The sequence below is a fragment of the Mya arenaria genome, chromosome 14 (genome assembly GCF_026914265.1).
Source record: "Mya arenaria isolate MELC-2E11 chromosome 14, ASM2691426v1".
NCBI classification, from domain to species: domain Eukaryota; kingdom Metazoa; phylum Mollusca; class Bivalvia; order Myida; family Myidae; genus Mya; species Mya arenaria.
Genome location: NC_069135.1, coordinates 31,211,743 through 31,234,781, shown reverse-complemented (window position 1 = coordinate 31,234,781; position 23,039 = coordinate 31,211,743). Strand labels below are relative to the sequence as shown.

The 23,039-nt window shown below is 36.2% G+C and overlaps 1 protein-coding gene across 1 annotated transcript; it reads right to left on the bottom strand.

The window, feature by feature from the left end:
• Window positions 1–5,959: 5,959 nt before the first annotated feature.
• LOC128217030 (zinc finger C3HC-type protein 1-like) lies at window positions 5,960–21,798 on the bottom strand. The gene is made up of 9 exons (XM_052923840.1): window positions 21,723–21,798; window positions 20,876–20,986; window positions 17,199–17,350; window positions 16,360–16,443; window positions 15,130–15,251; window positions 14,276–14,373; window positions 13,388–13,700; window positions 10,944–11,234; window positions 5,960–9,841 (listed from the first exon to the last, which is right to left on the bottom strand). Exons 1-9 carry the CDS (start codon window positions 21,791–21,793, stop codon window positions 9,743–9,745), a joined length of 1,341 nt encoding a protein of 446 aa, XP_052779800.1. The 5' UTR covers window positions 21,794–21,798; the 3' UTR covers window positions 5,960–9,742.
• Window positions 21,799–23,039: the final 1,241 nt, after the last annotated feature.

The following is a 23,039-nucleotide window of genomic DNA, read 5'->3' as shown; positions in this document are numbered from 1 at the left end:
TATCCATAGGGATAACCTACTGAAATTATACTTTGCATTGGGCTGATTAAATATAATTAAATAAATAATTTATAATAGCGTCTGCACCATGTTTAGCAATTGGTTTTTGCGTAATCTTACATAATCTTATGCATATTGCATTGTCATTAAAAGTTAACTAGGACAATTTCAGGGAGCGGGGGCTGGATCTGCTAGTTAAGTACACAATGCAGTTCAAGGAAAGCCCACTAAATATGTCCCCTGGTAGCTTTTAGCCTATTTAACAACAGCTGACTTCACCACGTGCATATTCTTATCATGGTTTTATAATATAAAAAAACAACAAACTTTCGTGTGAAATAGGCTCTAGGGAAATAAAAAACAATTGTCCTGCGTTTAACTTAAAAGGAAATGGTCATTAAATATGTGATCAAATTGAAGTGAATGGGAGTTTGCTAATGGATTTTATTAAGTGAAACAAATTACAGACAACTGTAATTGAACGCAAGGACATATGTTAACAGTGTCACCAGTCCGTTGCAACTGGAATTTTGCCTTACTTAAGAAGTAAATTTCCATCAAATATCAATAAACATAAAAACTATATGAATTATAAAAGTGCATTTGGTCAGTTCATAAAAAGGGCTAGTGTTGTATGTGCGTCTTAAGAAAAAACCTTAGGCTTTAAAGAACTCTATTAAGGGCCTTCCACAGTGCAAAAGTAGGTGGGGAAGGCCAAATAACTTCATAACTTCAGGTTTTATTCGGGGTTCTTGATAATATCTTTTTACATTAAAAAAAGAGAAAAAATACTGGATAAAACTCATTTCCTGGTAATTAAAATGCAATTTTTTTTCTTAAAATATCTGCAATTACCATAAAGCCTCAATACAATGTTGATATAATTCATTTTGTATAAAGACATTTTCCAGAAAAAAATGCAAAAGCTTTTTCATTAAAAATCTGGTGGAATAATATTTCGTAAAATTTGTTTAACTCCTAAATACACTTAGACATGTTACAATGGATGTTTGTATTAAGCTTGCTAAATGTTGAACCTGTTGTTTTTTAACATTTTGTATGTTGGTCTTACAAACGACTTTTGTACTGTGGAAGGCCCTTAAATGATAATTCAATTACTGAAACTCTTGTATTGTGAAACAGAAATTGGCAAAATACTGACGCACTGACGACGGTCAATGAGACGAACTGGTAGTTGTCAAGGGGAATGCGTATCCCTGATGGAAGATTGACAAGATACAAATGCACTTGCAGTGGTCAAGGGGAAAGCGTTTCCCTGGTATTGGCAAGATAAAGAAGCACTGACGGTGATCAATGGATAGACATATCCCTGGTCGGAGATTGGCCGGATAAGGACGCATTTGCGGTGGTCAAGGGGAAAGTTTAAGGTGGTCAATGAGTAAGCGTATCCCTTGTGGAAGATTGGCATAATAAAGACACACTGGCGGTGGTCAAAGGGGTAAGCGTAGGCCTGGTGGAAGATTGGCAATATAAAGACGCACTGGCGGTGGTCAACGGGTAAGCGTATCCCTGGTGGAAGATTGGCAATATAAAGACGCACTGGCGGTGGTCAAAGGGTAAGCGTATCCCTGGTGGAAGATTGGCAATATAAAGACGCACTGGCGGTGGTCAAAGGGTAAGCGTATCCCTGGTGGAAGATTGGCAAGATAAAGACGCACTGGCGGTGGTCGAAGGGTAAGCGTATCCCTGAAGGAAGATTGGCAATATAAAGACGCACTGGCGGTGGTTAAAGGGTAAGCGTATCCCTGGTGGAAGATTGGCAATATAAAGACGCACTGGCGGTGGTCAAAGGGTAAGCGTATCCCTGGTGGAAGATTGGCAATATAAAGACGCACTGGCGGTGGTCAAATGGTAAGCGTATCCCTGGTGGAAGCTTGGTCAGTTAACGGCGTAATGGCGGTGGTCAAGGGGTAAGCTTATCCCTGGTGAAAGATTGGAAATATAAAGACGCACTGGCGGTGGTCAAGGGTAAGCGTATCCCTGGTGAAAGATTGGAAATATAAAGACGCACTGGCGGTGGTCAAGGGTAAGCGTATCCCTGGTGAATGAAAGGCAAGATAAAAACGCACTGGCGGTGGTCAAGGGTAAGCGTATCACTGGCGGAAGATTAGCAATATAAAGACGCACTGGCGGCGGTCAATGGGTAAGCGTATCCCTGGTGGAAAATTAGCAATATAAAGACGCACTGGCGATGATCGAGGGGTAGGCTTATCTCTGGCGGAGGATTGGCAAGATAAAGACGCACTGGCGGTGGTCAACGGGTAAGCGTGTCCCTGGTGAAAGATTGGAAATATAAAGACGCACTGGCAGTGGTCAAGGGTAAGCGTATCCCTGGTGAAAGATTGGCAAGATAAAGACGCACTGGCGGTGGTCAAAGGGTAAGCGTATCCCTGGTGAATGAAAGGCAAGATAAAAACGCACTGGCGGTGGTCAAGGGTAAGCGTATCACTGGCGGAAGATTAGCAATATAAAGACGCACTGGCGGTGGTCAATTAGTAAGCGTATCCCTGGTGGAAAATTAGCAATATAAAGACGCACTGGCGGTGATCGAGGGGTAAGCTTATCTCTGGCGGAGGATTGGCAAGATAAAGACGCACTGGCGGTGGTCAACGGGTAAGCGTGTCCCTGGTGAAAGATTGGAAATATAAAGACGCACTGGCGGTGGTCAAGGGTAAGCGTGTCCCTGGTGAAAGATTGGCAAGATAAAAACGCACTGGCGGTGGTCAAGGGTAAGCGTATCCTTGGTGAATGAGAGGCAAGATAAAAACGCACTGGCGGTGGTCAAAGGTAAGCGTATCACTGGCGGAAGATTAGCAATATAAAGACGCACTGGCGGTGGTCAATTAGTAAGCGTATCCCTGGTTAAAGATTAGCAATATAAAGACGCACTGGCGGTTGTCAATGGGTAAGCGTATCCCTGGTGAAAGATTGGTAAGAAAAAGACGCACTGGCGGTGGTCAAAGGGTAAGCGTATCCCTGGTGGAAGATTGGCAATATATAGACGCACTGGCGGTGGTCAATGGGTAAGCGTATCCCTGGTGGAAGATTGGCAAGATAAAGACGCACTGGTGGTGGTCAAAGGGTAAGCGTATCCCTGGTGGAAGATTGGTAATATAAAGACGCACTGGCTGTGGTCAATGGGTAAGCGTATCCCTGGTGGAAGATTAGCAATATAAAGACGCACTGGCGGTGGTCAATGGGTAAGCTTATCCCTGGTGGAAGATTGGTAATATAAAGACGCACTGGCGGTGGTCAATGGGTAAGTGTACCCCTGGTGGAAGATTGGCAAGATAAAGACGCACTGGCGGTGGTCAACGGGTAAGCGTATCCCTGTTGGAAGATTGGTAAGATAAAACGCACTGGCGGTGGTCAACGGGTAAGCGTATCCCTGGTTGAAAATTGGCAATATAAAGACACACTGGTGATGGTCAACGGGTAAGCGTATCCCTGGTGGAAGATTGGCAAAAGAAAGACGCACTGGCGGTGGTCAATAGGTAAGCGTATCCCTGGTGGAAGATTGTGAAGATTAAGACGCAATGGCGTTGGTCAAGGGGTAAACGTATCCCTGGTGGAAGATTGATCAGATAAATTACGCATTGGCGGTGGTCAAGGGGAAAGCATACCCCTCGTGAAAGATTGGCAAGATAAAGACGCACTGACGGTGGTCAAGGGGAAAGAGTATCCCTGGTGGAAGATTGGCACTATAAAGACGCACTGGCGGTGGTCAAGGGGAAAGCGTATCCGTGGAGGAAGATTGGCAAGATAAAGACGCACTGACGGTGGTCAAAGGGAAAGCGTACCCCTCGTGGAAGATTGGCACTATAAAGACGCACTGACGGTGGGCAAGGGGAAAGAGTATCCCTGGTGGAAGATTGGCAATATAAAGACGCACTGGCGGTGGTCAAGGGGAAATCGTATCTCTGGTGGAAGATTGGTCAGATAGAGACGCACTCGCGTTGATCAAGGGGTAACCGTATCCCTGGTGGAAGATGTTTGTGAAGATAAAGACGCACGTGCGGTGATCGAGAGCGTATCTTTGGTGGAAGAATGGTCAGATCAAGACGCACTGGCGGAGACAAGAGAAGAGGAGGTCCCTAAAATATTGTGATCACGTGTAGCTGATTTTAAAACTATTGATATGCCTTTCGTTATAAAGTGCTGTTTATGGCGTATGTTACTTGTTTATCACTCTGTTTGACCTAAAATACAATTAAGCTTTATATATACGAAGTGACTATTCACCAAGAGCTCTTAGCTTTTTTCTTACGCACATTGAAAACAGAAAATATAAATTTAATGATTAACACGTTTTACATGTGCTTTCATGAACAGCTGTATCAAATTTGCCATTTAATGCTAATGATTGTCTCGAAAAATATCAACTAATTCCTAAATAAGACATTCTTGGCACAACCATTTACAATTAACAAGCTATTTAAAGGTATTTTTCTATTTCAAAATTTGGAATCAATTATGGAGATATATATAGACAGACATGCACCAAAATAATTGAGATATTAAAAAGCTGCGGCTGTTCTAGGTCTTTTTTATCCAAGAATAACATGGATAATTACTTGTTCTTTCTCATAATGTGTCTTTGATTTCGATATTTGTATTTATACCTTTATTATATAATGAAACACTATTTTGATCACCATGGTGATCATTATTGTTTTGTTCCAAGCTAAACATGCTAAAGCTTGGTTACAACAATATTTGAGTGTATTGTGTGATTAAACATTTAAACAAGGGCTACACTCGCTAAGTACATAGGCACTAAGTAATGGGTCCTGTTGTACCTAATGGTGATTGTGCACATTGCCTCTGGCATGAGACACTGAGTTATGGGCCCTGTTGTACCTAATGATGACTGTACACATTGTCTCTGGCATAAGGCACAGTTATTGGCCTTGCTTTACCTAATGATCATTGGCACACTGTCTCAGGCATTAGGCACTGAGTTATGGGCCCTGTTATCCCTAAAGGTGATTATACACATTTTGTCAGGCGTAAGGCACAGATATGGGTCCTTCTATACCTGATAACGATGAGTGTGCACATTGTCTCTTATATTGGGCAGTTATTGGCCCTGCTTTCCCTAATGATTAGTTTGCTCAAAGTCTACGGCATAAGGCACAGAATTATGGGCCCTGTTGAACCTAATGATGATTGTGCACATTACCTCTGGCATGAGGCACTGAGTTGTGGGCCCTGTTGAACCTAATGATAATTGTGCACATTACCTCTGGCATGAGGCACTGAGTTGTGGGCCATGTTGAACCTAATGATGATTGTGCACATTGCCTCTGGTATTAGGCACTGAGTTGTGGGCTCTGTTGAACCTAATGATGATTGCGCAGATTACCTCTGGCATGAGGCACTGAGTTGTGGGCCCTGTTGAACCTAATGATGATTGTGCACATTGCCTCTGGCATGAGGCACTGAGTTGTGGGCCCTGTTGAACCTAATGATGATTGTGCACAGTGCCTCTGGCATTAGGCACTGAGTTGTGGGCCCTGTTGAACCTAATGATGATTGTACACATTGCCTCTGGTAATATAGTTTTATTTCAGCATGAATGGTTCTTCAGTTATGACCAGCATGACAAAGGAAATAGTTATGCTAGGCTGACAAGGATGCCAACAATGAAATTTCTAAGTCTATCTAGAAGAAGCTATATTGTTTCCAATCTAGTTTGATAACTACACCTATAAAGATACACGAATGAAACAACTTTATAAAATAAAAAAAGCATGATTTGCTTGAAATCAAGTATTTTTATAATTCAAAATCTTCTTTAAATGCTTCAAATATTAACAAGTTTCTTTAAATTTTTACAGGACAATGTTGTGACAATTTAGAAAAGTTCACTATGAGAGTTTGCACAAATGTTCTTTTTCAAAATGACAAAGATTTACAGAAAATAAACGTCTCAATTTCATCATTTATTTGTGCATGAAGGTAACAAGTTCAATTATGCCAATATACATGCACAATGGTATGTGTACATGTATCTTAAGAGATAAAACATAAACTATTCTCAAGTCAGTAACTGAAGGCAAAACAATATTTTCTATTTAGACAAACACAAAATATTTAACAGTCAGTTACCGAAGCCAATAACTTAAAATACAAGAAGCAATAGCAATAAACCATCAAGTTAACATTCATTCAATACATTTTCAAAAACAGTCGATTGAGCTGAATGCCGTTATGTTGATCTTTTACCTGGATTTTGAACTTCTTTTTACCTGTTCTTGATAATTCGCTATTATAACAAAGTCATATTTAAGTCCCTGTGGGGGTACCAGTTCAATGACAAATGTGAATATCAGCGAGAACAGAATACTGACCCAAAACTGTTCAGTTTGGTGTTACATTTTTGTATTTCAATAATGTTGAATGTTTGTCATCCAGAAGTATTTCCTGTGGTCTCGACCACTTTGACATAACGGGTTGCGACTATACATTTCTATGAAAATAAAAGTCATCTTTCACCAAATTTGAGCAAAAAAAGGCTTTGCCAAACATACATATTCTATAAATACAAAATCAATCAATCCACTTCAATAAAAAATACTTAGAAATAAACAGTGTCCGACTTGAAATTCTTTCTGAAATAACCTCAACTTTGGGCAACAGTCATTGTTTTAATATTAACAGGTTTAATATTAATCTAGCAAAATAGAATGTTAACAAAGACTTCGTACAAGAATAAAGACTTTCTTTATAAATCCACATGCATTCTTAAAAAAAATACATCAATCATAACAAAAGTACAGGAAAAGATATTCAAAACAAGAGGCCCAAAAGGGCCTATGCTCTACTGGCATGGCTTTTGTGGTCATATCAATCCAGAGCATGTATGTATGGGTAAAAGGCAACAGACATATAGTTTATGTTTTGTGTTTGGGTTACCTGAAAACGTAGCACGTTCAACATCTGAGCCCAGAAAGTATTGTAAGCAGATTAGTTGCATGAACTGCTTTCAAAACTGTACTCATAGTAAAATTTTCTGTAGTTTTAAAAGTTAAAAAAGTTGGTCAAAAGGTCAAAGTCAAGGGCATCCTAGGACAACATTGATCAATTTGAACAAACATTCACAATCAATTGTGCTGAGATGGATGCACGAACACACAAAAAGGATTTCAAACCTTTCCAGATTTATGTTTACCAAACCTGTGAACCCTGGGTGTGGCCAGTAATGACACCAGGTGCATAACTTAAACATTCACAACCAATTTTGTTAAGATGAATACGCAAACTACAGAACTTAAAGCTAAAAAATGGCCTTTGGGCTTTCAACAAGAACATGGCAGAGTAATTCACAAAATCAACTGCAGAAGCAAAAAGCAAATTTTCTCTCAAAATCCTAGACTTGCAAATTGTCTCCCTTAACTCTAGACTTGAATTAACATATACATGTAAACTTGGCTAAAAATAGAATTCGCTCATGCAGACCTGGCTAAAAATAGAAAGCATTTCTTTAAAACTTTCATGGCCCATAATCTAGACATTCATGGGCGGATCTTGCTGGTTTTCGAAAGGAACCAAGCTTTAATGGATATCTAAATACTGTACAAGTTTCATCAAGATATAATCAAAACTGAAGACTGTATCGTGTTCACAACCAATTGTTTACACAATAGCATTTTTTATACTATCAAGGGCCATAATCTAGGCATGCATGGGCGGATCTGGCTGGTTTTCGAAAGGAACCGAGCTCTAATGGATATCTAGATACTGTACAAGTTTCATCGAGATACAATCAAAACTGAAGACTGTATCGTGTTCACAAGCAATTGTTTACAGACGCACGGACGCACGGATGCACATACTACGTACACATTACCATCGCATAAGCTCTTCTGGCCTTTGGCCAGTAGAGCTAACAACTCAAAGTAATAATATAATATAATTTCACAACAATGTTTCCTGCATCAGTAAAATCAAAACATTTGACAGCACTTATATATATTGCACAGCAGTTCATATATGCATGGGTTTTCATATTTGCATGGGAACTTCATATTTGCATGGGAACTTCATATATGCACGGGAACTGCATACATGCACATGAGTTTCATACATAATGATTATTTTATAAAAAACAGGAGTTTCATATATGCACAGGAATTAAGATTATGACCAACATCCCTGCACGTTTTGATGAAAGAACTAAATAGTTATTGATCAGTCAAATTTTTGTATCCAAAGTCTCTGCAAGTCATGACAAATCTCCTTACCAAGTTTCAGGACTTTATGACCAAGCATACTCTGTTATCAATCAAACAAGCTGACCAAAATGACCATTATCTTTGACCTCAAAATTAATAGGGGCCATCTGCTTGTCAAGACCAGCATCCCTAACAAGTTTGAGGTCAGTTTAACAAAGTTATCAGTAGGACAAGCTTTTTGTATCGAAGGTCACTGCAACCATGACTTTTAACCTACTGATTCAGAAAATAAATAGGGGTCAACTGCTTGTCATGACCAACCTCCCTGCCAAGTTTAAGGACTGTTGGACAAAGCATACTATATTGATCAATTAGGAAAACAAATGTGTCCATGGTCACCCCACACATGACTTTTGACCTCAAAAATTATAGGGGTCATCTGATGGTCAAGATCAATTTAAATTTATGGGACCACAAAAGATATTTTTCTCTGCATGGAAGTTTATTTTAGGGGTCCCAAATTAAGGTCAAAATAACAAAACAATGTTTTACCTTTTCAATATATAATCAACAACTCTCATCAAAATAGATACAAAAATATCAGATATTTTAAAAATAAAGTATGCCACATGAACTTATTATGCAATTATACTGTTAAAAATTCAAAGCACATTTGTATACTATAGTTAGCAAATTGGGCATTATAGTCATATAGGCTTTTTATCAATATTTGAACAATAAAAATGTGTGAATGGAGTTGTTATGAAATATCACTTTCAAGCTGTCCACTTTTTCCAACAATTAAGTAAAGCTACCAGTTGAATCATCTATTGATTTTAACATAGAGTTAGTTCAATCACATGCTCTTCCTTATTCACATGGCGAGATGTTTGTGGAGAACCTTTCAGGCGAGATGGTTTAACGTTTCTATTTCTTTTCTAATGATATAGACGATACGTGTTGTGCTGACCTTCTATGAGAGTCACTGATTCTGAGTCTACGAAATGAATTCTGAACAATTTTACTTGATTCCAAGAATATTATTATATGTAAAAGATTTAGGAAAAAATGTAACCTCTTATTCAGAACTGACGTGGTGAGATCATATCATGTACACTATCGAAAAGTAACAGTGAAAGTCAATACAAACTGGTCCATATAAAAATCTAGACAAAACAACTTTTATCAAGTGCGCAAGTTATTGTTTGCTATTTGCCCGATTTATTGCAGACAATAGGATGATCGTTCAGAACTTTGTAAATGTCAGCTTTGTTATCTTTCAATTCTTAACTGCACTGGAAAGTTGAATGGATATACTAGACTTGTGATTTGCAGTACATCTAAGAACAATTGATACATATATTTCATATGTACTTGTTTCATTTAAATTAATGAGCACATCATAAAATATTCCATCTATCATTTATAACGATTCTGTTAACGACATTGTGAGTTTTAGCAAGTTTCTGAGCAATCAACACAATATCAGATATTGTTTCCTATATGCCAAATACATGTATATTGCAGACAATATCAGTTATTGTTTAAGAGGCAATTTTCGAGTTGACTGTGGATAATTTATCTGGTGATGTACACTTCCGCAGAACATGACGTAGGCGTTGCACACAAGCCATGGGAGGACTCTGAAAATAAAGATTTCTTTTTTATTCATAACAATTTATTAATATATAGCGTGAAATAAAATTTTATAAATAATTAAATATACAGTTTGTGCACCTATCTTACTTCATATAATAAAGCGTGTAAGATAATTAAATATTTCTTTTGTCTTGAGTAAAACTTATGTTATTATAAATAATTCCAAAAATAGTTGGCAGCTAAAACCTTATATAATTATATAGTGTTGTTCCAAATTCTATTGTGCCCGATGCAATGAGCTATTTTTTCCCTTAGCACCCTGTCCATAGCACATTGTCCACTTTAAAACCTACAATTAATTATTACGTAAAAGGGGCATAACTCTGGAGTTCTTAAAACGATTCAACTCACCACCAAGTTCCATCATGATTAGATAAATCATACCAATATAAATATATTCTGAACTCCTATTATAACAAAAGATAGCTTCTTTGCCTATGATAAAATCCTGATTACATCCCTTGTTGTTGTTTTTTTTTTACTTCATTCTGAGCATTCAGTAAAACTGCGGTCGTTCGCACAGGCAGTCATTCGAACAGGCTGTCGCTCGAGAACATTTTTCCTGTACTATATATTATAACACTCTTTGCCTCCTTATCCTAATGATAGAAACTGATTTGCATTTATCAATCTATATATCAAACCAATATTATTGCACAAGCAATTTGCAAATTAAGTTCCTTTTTGCATTAAATGTACCCCATTACTCTTAACCATGAGGTGACACACAGCAATGTCAAGCTATAATGCAGCCAAATCTATAAATCAACAATGCGGGAGTCACAAACCCACCCTTTTTCTACATCAAACGGGCATAACTCTGGAGATTATAGGCAAAATAACCAATATTCAGACTTGCTCGAACTCTAGTAGCCATTAACATTTTGTTCAAGATTGAATAAGATTCAGGAATGTGGATATTAGATTGGTAACAATTTATGTACAATGGATGCTGGCCAAAAGGCAATCACACCTTCCCTTGAAGCACCATGTAATAAGCTGAGCTAAAAAGGAACACTGCAAATTTCTACTGTTAATAACAGCTGTATAATAAACAGAGCTACTACACACACTCACTGTACTTACAGATTTCATCTGTGCTTGAAACTCTTCACTTTTATTGGTGTCACTTAAAACCTTCATCACTTTAAGCCACGTATGATCTCTGTCCATATCTGGATTCGTAAACTCTGATTGTGTGGTAGGGCTGGTTGGTAAGGATACGCTTGAACACCTTGAATCTGGTTGCCTAGCAATAGGATTAGGTGTGGTTGCCAGGGAAACTTTTGCAAAGGTTCCTGGCTCATGGAATGCTTCAGAATGGATTATAAGGCACCAGTACCGGTGTTCAGCTAAGGGGTCAAAACTTTGTTTGTCCTGAAAGTATTAAATGGATTCAAATTTGGTAATGGCTTACAGATGATGATAATTCTTTGGTAATTAAAATGTTTGTTGTCTTATTATTGCTACGGTTTAACACTAGAGACTTTTTGCAACTAAACAACACCAGGTTTTTAATATGTAAAAAAATGAAGCAAAACTAGAGCTAGAGCTTAGGACAGTGCGCTTGACTATGTCTGAGAAATTAAAACAATTATGATGTAATATGTGCCTGTCAATGCAATAAAAAAAAGACAAATTAAAAAGTAAACAAGAAATGCTCCAATGCGATAAAAACAGTTCTTCAATGATTGACAGAAGATCTTAAGCCTTCATTGTTAAATAAGTTTTAACAGTTTGTTTTTTTCTATTTTTAATAAAAGTGACCTTGACCCTTAGAGCCCCAAATGCAATCCCATGAAAGGTCTCCATAAACACTTCCTATATACCAAGTTTAGTCACAACATAACTAGTCATAAGTTATTCAGTACCAAACATTTGTCTATGTTTAGTAATAGTGACCTTGACCCTAGCAGCCTCAAATGCAATCCCATGAATGGTCTCCACATTGAGCACTAAAACTTTAACTTAAGTTTGTTAGTCAATCAGGGCCCAATATTAATGTTAAGAGATTAATGGAGTTTTGTCACCTAATTGTGTGATATTACTGAACAACTGTGTGAAGTATAATGGGAATTGAATAAAGGGTAATGAAGTTATAAGTGAAAATGCCAACTTGCCCTATAACTTACACCTAACGCCAACGCAGATGCCGTCGTGAATAGTAAAGCCTCCTTATTCTTTCAAAAGTTTAGTTTAAAAGGGCCATAAGTCTGTAAAAAATAATTTAACCAAAGCCTGCCAACAATATGCACATAAAGGCTCAATATAAATCACTCCCATGAAGTTTAAGTCGAATCTGGCATGGGAGCTTAAAGATGAACCACTGACAATAATCTCTATGTACACTTCATTCTATAAAAACTCTGAAAGAAATATTCAGAGTCAAACCTCACTATGGCATGCACCACTTAGCTAGGCACTAAACACTACTATGAAGATTAATCGAAATTAAAGGATTTCGGGAAAGAAACAAGCACAAATTTATGTTGACAGATGGAATGATGAGTCAGATATCAGATACACCAGTTTATAAAACACACCCAACTTACTATCCTTTCACATATATTCAGAAGCTGTCACTGTATCTCCACAAGATGACACAAACATGCTCACATATCAATTTGCACGTTATATGGTATATGTAGGTATTTTTTATACTAATATACATGTAGTAGAACCTGACAATGGAATGCACCCTTAGCTCGGTACCAAACATTACTAAGAAGTTTCAGCAATATACATGGAGTTTGGATATGATACATGTACAAATTTGCGTCAACAGAAAGACAGATGGACAGAAAGATAAACTAGCTACTCCACTCCAGTACACCACCTGACAACTTTGATGTTTGGGGAAAAATGACTCTTTACAAAATATATCAAACTAACAATCCTTTAAGCAATACATGATGTATATGTATCCATTTCATGTAATCTGATGCTGTTATTTTATATGAACTAGGTATGAACTAGTAAGACAAACATGTTCAGATATCAATATGGTTTAATGATATTTATACATGTACTTATTTTTCTCAACATAAGGGACACACCTAATATACATACGAAACAAAACACACACCATGGACTTACCAGGGGGTATTACAATATTATTACATTGCATGCATGGCAAAACATGTGATAACAGTTTTATCACAACAGTTTGTAAATGCTGTTGAATTAGTAATTGCTTTAGGCAGATGGCAGATCGGCTATTTCGGACAAAGCTGGTAAAATGTATTCTAGTATGGATAAAACAAAACACCCAAAAGATACCTCACAGATTCAAAACCACCTACAGCTTTGTATTTTCTTATTATTTAAAGTGTATTATTAAATCTTGTTGAAATTTATTTAACTGATAAATACCTAAAATAGTGTTATATTTACTTGCAATTACTCATACTAAAATACAAAACCTTTAGATTGTTAACAATTATAAATGAGATACAAAAGACATACATATAAATTCTAGCTAACTAAATTCTCCTAAAGAAACCTCAACATCAGCTTGTGTATGTTCTTACCAATTTAGGTCTTTTTGATGGTGGCTCTGGACTTGGGATTTGTTCTATACTTTCACAATGACCATTATCACCAGAAGCACTTCTCTTCCCCCCATTGGACGTATGCTTCAACATATCACCATTTATTGATCCCTCCGAGCTGTGTTCACCATCTGTGTCAACTTGCTTGCTTTCTGCATCACATTCTTGGGGAGATTTAGGGATGACCAGTTCATGTTCTGCTGTTTTTTTGTCAGGCTCAGAGTGGCTATAATTCCAAAGGCCAACTTTTCTCCGACAATAGGAACACTGGAGAATATCAAGTTTGGACCCACTGGAAAGGAAAAACAAAAAATAAAAACAAATTTGTTAAAGATGCTTAAAAAACAACTCAAATAGCCATTAGCAAAGTGTTTCTAATACTTTCGTTTTATGCAATCTTATAACATGCACTATTTCTTTTGACACTGAAAGTTTCAAGGAAATGGTTATTTCCAACATGTGACGGTTGTGACCCAAAAAGTATGTTCATTATCACAAACAAATTACAAGTTTAGACCATTCTTCAACTATTTAAAATACTTGAGACTGACATGACACCAAACTTCACTGATTATATTTATAACTGTTCAACCAATCGAAAGACTTGCTAGTCCTGTCATAACCATTGCACATTCTCATGGAAAAGTAAGAAAAGGTAGGAGTTCATCGAAAAAAAAGTAAAGTAAAAAAAAAGTAAAGTAAAAGATCAGACAAGACTGATTTAGCTAATTTCTGCTCTTGAGTGACTGTATGGCTGGTTATTGAACTTGTATAAGATAATAGGCCCAATAACATTTTGACCAAATTAAATGATGGCAGTTATCGAGGGCTGTTGTTATCAGATTTTAGCATTACAGCAATTCTTACCAATACAACCATCCACAGAGAGCTAACAAGGCATGATCATGGTCAGTTGTCCCTGGAATTCTGCCAATATATTCTGACAGCCTGTCCTCTGTGACACCCTATAAAAATAATATTGTTAATCATCTACATTGTGATCAAAATTAATTTCATTTTTTTACCCAGGCTGGCTGAGCAAAAGCCAACACTTGTCTTGTTTTGTCAGTAATAAAAGGGGTAAAACCCAATAATGAATAAGGGTAGAGTAATGCACCCTACATTCAGGACTTCCATTAAGAATTTGAAACTGGAAGTATGAACTTCCTGTCCATCAATTTTGGAAGTTTTTCACTGAAATGTGGAAGTTTAAGTCTCCCAAAAACAAGAACTTTTTCCACTGTTTTTCAACTAGTATGTTAAAAAAACATATAAATTGCAACCTTAACATACCAAATTCAATGACTTATACTATAATAATTCATTGTACTTAAAGACTGATTGAAAGTGTGACTATAAAAGTAATATTGACACATTGTCTTGATATTTCTACTTTGGAAGTTTTCTTCAAAATTATGGAAGTTTTTGTACTTCCAAGGAATCGATTTTGGAAGTTTTAACCCATTTCTAGGGAATAATATACTTCCAAACTTCCTTTAATGGAAGCCCTGCACATTTCTATACATATGTGTATTATCACTGGAAACATGTGTACCAAGCTTCATATGAATATCTTAAAAACGTTTTTTAAGATATGGGCGTATGGCTAAAGTTAATGTTTTTTCACAACACTTGACAACACCTTTACCATGCTGATCCAAAGGTGCCCATTATGAACAGGTAAGACTGTAAGTGTTTTCTCATACTAAATGTATTCAAACCTGGTCATCTATGGATCTATAGGACAGCTGGGGTAGTTTCAGAGTCTCAAGGGTAGAAAGTCTTTGCTGGAACTCCTTCAGCATGACTTCTTTGCTATAAAATGGCAGGCTGTACAGTTTTTCTGAAATAAATGGAATTCATTGAGGATGGCTCACATTAAGCGCTGTCAGATTAATGTATATACAAACTAAACTGTAAACATTAGAAAATGGCACTTTCATGTACCATTAGCTACATGGTGAATATAAAACAGGCTGTGAGGCATTCTTGGCTTTGGCAATTTCATTTGATCGTATTCAGGAATGGACTCCTTATTAACAAGTTTAATCAGGTTTTTAATCACTTTTTATAACTTAACTATTGATCATGAAGACTGTCAGCAAAAATGATTTCTTTGTTCTTAAACTTTTAATGTTCAACTTTTTATAACTTAACTATTGATCATGAAGACTGTCAGCAAAAATGATTTCTTTGTTCTTAAACTTTTAATGTTCAACTTTTTATAACATAACTATTTATCATGAAGACTGTCAGCAAAAATGATTTCTTTGTTCTTAAACTTTTAATGTTCAACTTTTTATAACTTAACTATTGATCATGAAGACTGTCAGCAAAAATGATTTCTTTGTTCTTAAACTTTATATGTTCAATTCACCGCAACCTAGATAAAAAAACTTCATATGATTTTGGTACAGATAAAATAAAAAGCTTTTTTAAATGTCTGGTTTTTAATTAATAGCTACAAGGCCACAAATTCTCCAGTTAAAAAAGCGCCAAAACAGCGCTTATATTACCGTATTATATCATGTATAGGACGCTAGCATAGATAGGACGCAGGCAAAAAAAAATCGTTGAGAAAACCCCTTAATATATAAGATAGGACGCAGCGGAAAAATTTCAAAATCGGAGCCGAAAATTTGAGGTTGGTAAAGTATTTATAACATATATTGAAGTAAAAACACAAACAAAAATTGTATAAAAGGCATTTTTCGATAAGTGTCTTGTGTATTTCGATAATTATCGTCGTACTAGGTAATTATCTGTACCTAAATCATATGCATTTACTTTCAATCATTTAAGTTAAATGGGTTAAACACAATATACATTAAACATAAAAACTTGTTGTGCACCTTTCACACATGTATCTTTATTCTCTTCAGCTTGATGACACTCAAATTTTTCTGTTTGCTTCAGGATTTTTATTTACACTAATGGTATCCAAACTTTACCTGGGGTGGGATTCGAGGACCACTTGCATACAATTTCATGGGCTTCTTTCAATTTTCTTTTCAGTTCTTCACAACATTTTTTATCTGAAAATGAGTAAGTTTCATAATCTTCACTTTACAGAACATTTGACAAGCATTCATTTTACTATAAGGACACTAAATAGTGAAAGTAATCACCTTGTCAATAAAATACATAGTTTATAGTTAAGTAAGATTAAAGAGATAATGTGACTTTTCCATGATATTTTTTTTTTGATAGAAAGACAGGTGTCGGATATCCAGAAGTTTCAAGTTTAAGCCTCACAGGGGGCGCAATTTCTTTGAAGCTCAAAAGAACACTAATACAAGTTTCCACCAAGGAAACACTTTAAGACTTCATGCACAATCAAGCTTTAATAAATAAGTTATGAACCAATGCATGATCCAAAAATACCAATCGAATTGCAGGGCTTCCATTCACAAGTTTAAAGTACATAACTCCCTTGAAATGAGCTATAACTTCCTAAGTAAGAGTCCTCTGATGTTCAAATTATCAAAAACTGGTGTCCATGTTACTACACATGTACTTTAGATACATTTTCAATCAATCTTGAAGAATAATTAATAATCAAAATATAAATTTGTAAGCTGGAAAGTTATAATAGCAAATTTATAAAAACATAATAGTTGAAGAATAGTGGAACAAATCATAGAGTTATATGTGAAACAAATTGTACTAAAAGAGACACTTAAATTCCCACATTTCAGAAAAAACTTTCAATCGTAAATTGCTGTTAAACGAAGTTCATACTTCATTTCAAATTCTTAACATAAGCCCTTTATTATTTCTGAACCCTTACATGACTCAGCATCCACTTGTTTTGGAAGAGTCCCACACACAAACGCTCTGCAGTTCACACACCGAAGCATATCAGTGTCAGTATTTTCCCATCCATAGCTCGCACAAACTAATGGTGAAACATCTGGAGGCTTTGCAAACCATGTTAAAGCTTGAACACATTAAGGAAATTTAAAAAATATTGAGTATAAATCCGTTATAATCTTGCATAAGGCTGGCTTCAGTTTACTGGAATACTGAAATGTGTTATCTTTCAATTAGAGAAAAAGCGGTACTTTTAAGTAGTTATTTTTTCACTCAAATCTAAAAAAAAATGTTTATGGTAGGAGTTGGGATATTATCAAGATTGGATGTAAAAATCTTTTTGTGTCTGATCATTTTAGCAAAGAAGAGGCCCAAAAGGGCCTATGGTCTACTGGCATGGCTCTTGTGGTCATTTTCAATCCAGAGCATGTACGTTTGTGTAATAGGCAACAAATATATAGTTCACTTTTAGTGTTTGGGTTAGCTGAAAATGCTGCACATTCAACATCTGAGGACAGGAAGTGTTGTAAGCAGATTAGTTGCATGAACTATTTTAATATGTGCTAAGTAAAGGTAATCTGAGGGTAAAAAATATTTGCTTTCAAAACTGTACTCATCGTCAAAATTTCATTTCTGTAGCTTTAAAAATAACTAGAACTCCGCAAGTCGGATGTGTCGCCTGACGAATTATTTACTGTCGACATTATAGCTGTTAGATTGGCATTTTATTCATTTATAGACAATGATGTTGCCATTTAACTTTCAAGTGTAGGTGGCATTTGAACCCTCAATCAGATATACCTACAGAATAAGTTTCAGGTTGAAACCTCCTATAGTTTACGAGATATGCCACGGACAAAACCTAAGCAAGAAAATTAACAAAGGGCAATAACTCTAAAAATATGGCAGCAAGAGTAACGGTTCTTGTGCACTGCACTTGCCCTCAATGAGATCTATCTAGCTATGAAGTTTCAAGTTGATACCTCTTATATTCTTCAAGATATGCCCCGGACAAAACTTTAAGCATGAAAATTAACAAAGGGCAATAATTTTAAAACTAAGAAAGCAAGAGTTACTGTTATTGTGCACTGCACTTGCCCTCCATGAGATCTATCTACATATGAAGTTTCAAGTTGATAACTCTTATATTCTACAAGATATGCCCCGGACAAAACTTTAAGCATGAAAAATAACAAAGGGCAAAACTCTAAAAATATGGAAGCAAGAGTAACAGTTCTTGTGCACTGCACTTGCCCTCAATGAGATCTATCTACAAATGAAGTTTCAAGTTGATACCTCTTATATTCTTCAAGATATGCCCCGGACAAAACTTTAAGCATGAAAATTAACAAAGGGCAATAACTTTAAAACTAAGAAAGCAAGAGTTACTGTTATTGTGCACTGCACTTGCCCTCAATGAGATATATCTAGCTATGAAGTTTCAAGTTGATACCTCTTATATTCTTCAAGATATGCCCCGGACAAAACTTTAAGCATGAAAATTAACAAAGGGCAATAACTTTAAAACTAAGAAAGCAAGAGTTACTGTTATTGTGCACTGCACTTGCCCTCAATGAGATCTGTCTAGCTATGAAGTTTCAAGTTGATACCTCTTATATTCTTCAAGATATGCCCCGGACAAAACTTTAAGCATGAAAATTAACAAAGGGCAATAATTTTAAAACTAAGAAAGCAAGAGTTACTGTTATTGTGCACTGCACTTGCCCTCCATGAGATCTATCTACAAATGAAGTTTCAAGTTGATAACTCTTATATTCTACAAGATATGCCCCGGACAAAATTTTAAGCATGAAAAATAACAAAGGGCAAAACTCTAAAAATATGGAAGCAAGAGTAACAGTTCTTGTGCACTGCACTTGCCCTCAATAAGATCTATGTACATATGAAGTTTCAAGTTGATACCACTAATAGTTTAGGAGATATACCCCGGACAAGCGAAAATGGGACGCGGACACCGCCGCCACCGCCGCCGCCACCGCCGCCGCCGCCAAAAGTAACCCCTATATGTCGTCTTTTCAGGCGACACAAAAAGTCAGTCAAAGGTCAAAGTCAAGGACATTCGAGACAACATTAATGCTTGTTTGCAAAACTGTTCACATGGTCAAAATTTCATCACTGTAGCTTTAAAAATTAAAAAGTAAGTCAAAAGGGGTGGGACCAGCTTTTGCCAAAGTGGCATTATTTCAAATGTTATATTTGTACAGTGTTTAAACAAGATACAATAGAGCACGTATGAACGTAACTTTTCATGATTGTATATACTGTTGTACCTATTGTACCTATTGTTCTGAATAAACGAAAGTGTCCATAAAAAAAAAAAAAAAAATAATAATTATTTCAAATGTTTTCAATTGTATCATATGAATTATGATGCTCCACAACAAATATCAAAGGTATGGGCCATGTGGTTTAAAACAAGAAGATTTTGAAAATATTTCTTAAATAAGTCCCTAGGAAAATTGTGACACCCAGGGCAGTGCCAGTTTTGACCCAAGGGCCATAATTTGAACAACCATGGTAGTGGACCACTAAATAAAGCCTTGTTCAAAATAGCAAGGATTTGCATAGAACTCTTTCTCTTTTCTGGGCCTCCGCCAACGTCGCGGAGGCCGTTTGCATTTGCCGCACTGGTCCCTTGCAGGACAATCTCGTTGTGGGGGTGGGGGGGGGGAGTAATGACCCCAGGGGCATAATTTGAACAAACCTTCACAAGCAATTGTGACTTTACATGTAAACTTTGCTAAATATAGACTTCACTCATGTAGACTTGGCTAAAAATAGACTTAGCTTAAAATAGCATTTTTTATACTTTCAAGACCCATAATCTAGGCATGCATGGGCAGATCTGGCTGGTTTTCAAAAGGTACCAAGTTCTAATGGATATCTAAATATTGTACAAGTTTCATCGAGATACAATCAAATATGAAGACTGTATCATGTTCACAAGCAATTGTTTACAGACAAACTGATTTTTTAATACTTTCAAAGCCCATAATCTAGACATGCATGGTCGGATCTGGCTGGTTTTCGAAAGGAACCGAGCTCTAACGGATATCTAAATATTGTACAAGTTTCATCGAGATACAATCAAAACTGAAGACTGTATCGTGTTCACAAGCTAGTGTTTACACAATAGCATTTTTTATACTATCAAGGGCCATAATCTAGGCATGCATGGGCAGATCTGGCTGGTATTCGAAAGGAACCGAGCTCTAATATATATCTAAATACTGTACAAGTTTCATCCAGATCCAATCAAAACTGAAGACTGTATCGTGTTAACAAGCTAGTGTTAACACCATAGCATTTTTTTATACTATCAAGGGCCTTAATCTAGGCATGCATGGGCGGACCTTGCTGGTTTTCGAAAAAAACCGAGCTCTAATGGATATCTAGATACTGTACAAGTTTCATTGAGATTCAATCAAAATTGAAGACTGTATCGTGTTCACAAGCAATTGTTTACAGACGCACAAACGAACGGATGCATATACTACGTACACATTACCATCGCATAAGCTCTTCTGGCCTTTGGCCAGTAGAGCTAATAAGACTTCAAATAAATTAATAAATAAATTAATTATTACAAATATATGGCGCTGCAATAAAAAAAAGTTCAACTGAAAGGATATTGAGTAAGTTTCGACTCTTTTGAAAAACAGTTCTTTGTCCCTCCTTTCTTGGCTTTCCTTTAAATTCTCCTCCGCTTCCTTCGGCAATGTACCATCATCATCAAAATGGTTACTGGAACAGAAAAAAAATACAATTGACAACATTCAAGTTTACATCATGGTCAATTGGTTTGAACCTAAACCATATGAACAGCCACTTCAGAGAATGTAACGATTTTGTTTTTTCCACTCAACGCATCCATATCCCACTTGATTTTTTCTAGCTAAGAATGACTGATCCCAGCCCTAAGTTTAATGAGCGGAAAGATAACGGGCACCTGCTAGATAGGTTCAAAATGGCGGTGCTTTGTTGACAGAATTCGATCTGAATTAGTGTTTCATGAAACATGTAAGTGTAATAAAAGAAAGGTATTTGCTGAAAATAATTTATGTGTTACTTTAGTGTTTACAGTTGTAAATGCAGAGTTAATATTGTAGATATACAGTTGAAGAATATATTTCACATTGGTATGAATCAGTTGACTTGTGGCGTTTAGGGAACAAAATGAATATCCAAATGTAAAAAAAAGTTCCCTAACACACATTATTGTGGCTAGGTTTGAACCCCTTACCTTTCGCACACAAAGCAAATGTTGAACCGTGAGGCTAACCGGGCGTTAATTTATCCGATAGCTTAGTAGATGGACTCTTTCAAATGAATAGTGCTTGAGTTATCCGAAAATAATTTGTCCGATACTATATCAAAGATCTGAGTTAAAACTATTTAACTTTCTCAAATTAGCTTATCATGAATCTAGAAATTAAAAGTCGTTTTGAAGATATACGGCATTAGAAGGAAACTACTTTACCTGTTTGTTTTGTCGCTCAAAAAAGAAGAAAACAGTCGCCTTATTTTCGCTGGTGTTGATTCGGCCGCCATTTTGATTTTTGAATTCTTTATAACGGCAAATGTTTAAACGGTGTATAGTATGTTTCAAACAGTTATTAGTAATTCTTGCAAACGGTTTGTATTTTTTTATGCTTGTTCACATACTTGTGAAAAGCTGGGATTCATACTCCCAGTATTAGTCTTATTACAATTATGGTAAAGACTTAAGTTCCAAATCCATGTTAAAATATGTTTGTTGCTAAATGGTGGTTATTGTATACGTTTGTTATGTGTTTCATAAACAATTTCTTGAGACTAGGGCACATACAACTGAATTTATTAATATTTCAAAATACCTATTAAATAAACAATTATGACAAAACAGATGATTTGTAACAGCTATTTGGAGCATGCTTGATAATGTCAAAGCATTTTTACCAAAACAATAGCATTTTGCTTTTCTAGTATCAAACTCAGACTAAATACGTCAGGGATGTCGGGTGGGGGCGTACTTGCTGGCGCAACTTTAGAAGTGCGTGCCTCCAAAGAGGGTCTAGCAGTATCAAAAAGGGGTCCAGCAGTATCAAGATCTGGCCATGTTTAGTATGAAATTGTGCATTCTGGTGTTATTATTGCATACTTTCCAACCACATTAATATCAAAAGTTCACTTTCCACCCCCGGCCCATGAATCCGCTCTCTCTATATTTACACCTAAAACATACTTTATAAGGATCATCATAACCCCAATATCTGTAATTACCATTTATCTATAAAGCAAGCATGTGTTATAAGCGATACCCAGAGCTATTTGCGAAGAAGCATTACCAAAACATGTGAGTAGTTGTTGTTGGTAATAAAATAAGGAAATGACCTTTTTAAAATAGCAATAACTCTTCCTATTTGCAGCTCGATGGATGAAGGTAAAAATGTTCTAAATGAAATAAAATAAAGAAGCAGACAGAAGCTTTTCGCTTATGATGTTAGCTACGTTTAATAAAACGTGCAGGTAATGATCTCTATCTGAATCAAAAGCCATATAAAGATATAGCTGCTTTATAGGACTGTAATACACTTAAATAGTAATTATAACATATTAAGGAAAACAGTGTGTTATCGTTTCAATCCATGGGAAGGCTATTAACGTGCTCTGTCTCTCGTTTTATAAAGTTTTAATAGAATATCAAAATTCACATAAAAAACGATCTTCCTTTGAACGATTAGTGGTTATCTGTATTGTATCATTAGTATTTGACTTTAAAAAAAGCCATGGAATCAAACGTGAGTCACTTCCACTA

Excerpts from the sequence above, each read along its gene's own strand:
- LOC128217030 (XM_052923840.1), bottom strand. The coding sequence starts at position 21,793 with ATGGCGGCCGAATCAACACCAGCGAAAATAAGGCGACTGTTTTCTTCT. Across the intron at positions 17,351-20,875 it reads AAAAGAGTCGAAACTTACTC|AGCTTTAACATGGTTTGCAA; the intron begins AATATCCTTTCA and ends TTAATGTGTTCA. Across the intron at positions 9,842-10,943 it reads TTCAAGCACAGATGAAATCT|AGTCCTCCCATGGCTTGTGT; the intron begins GTAAGTACAGTG and ends CTTTATTTTCAG.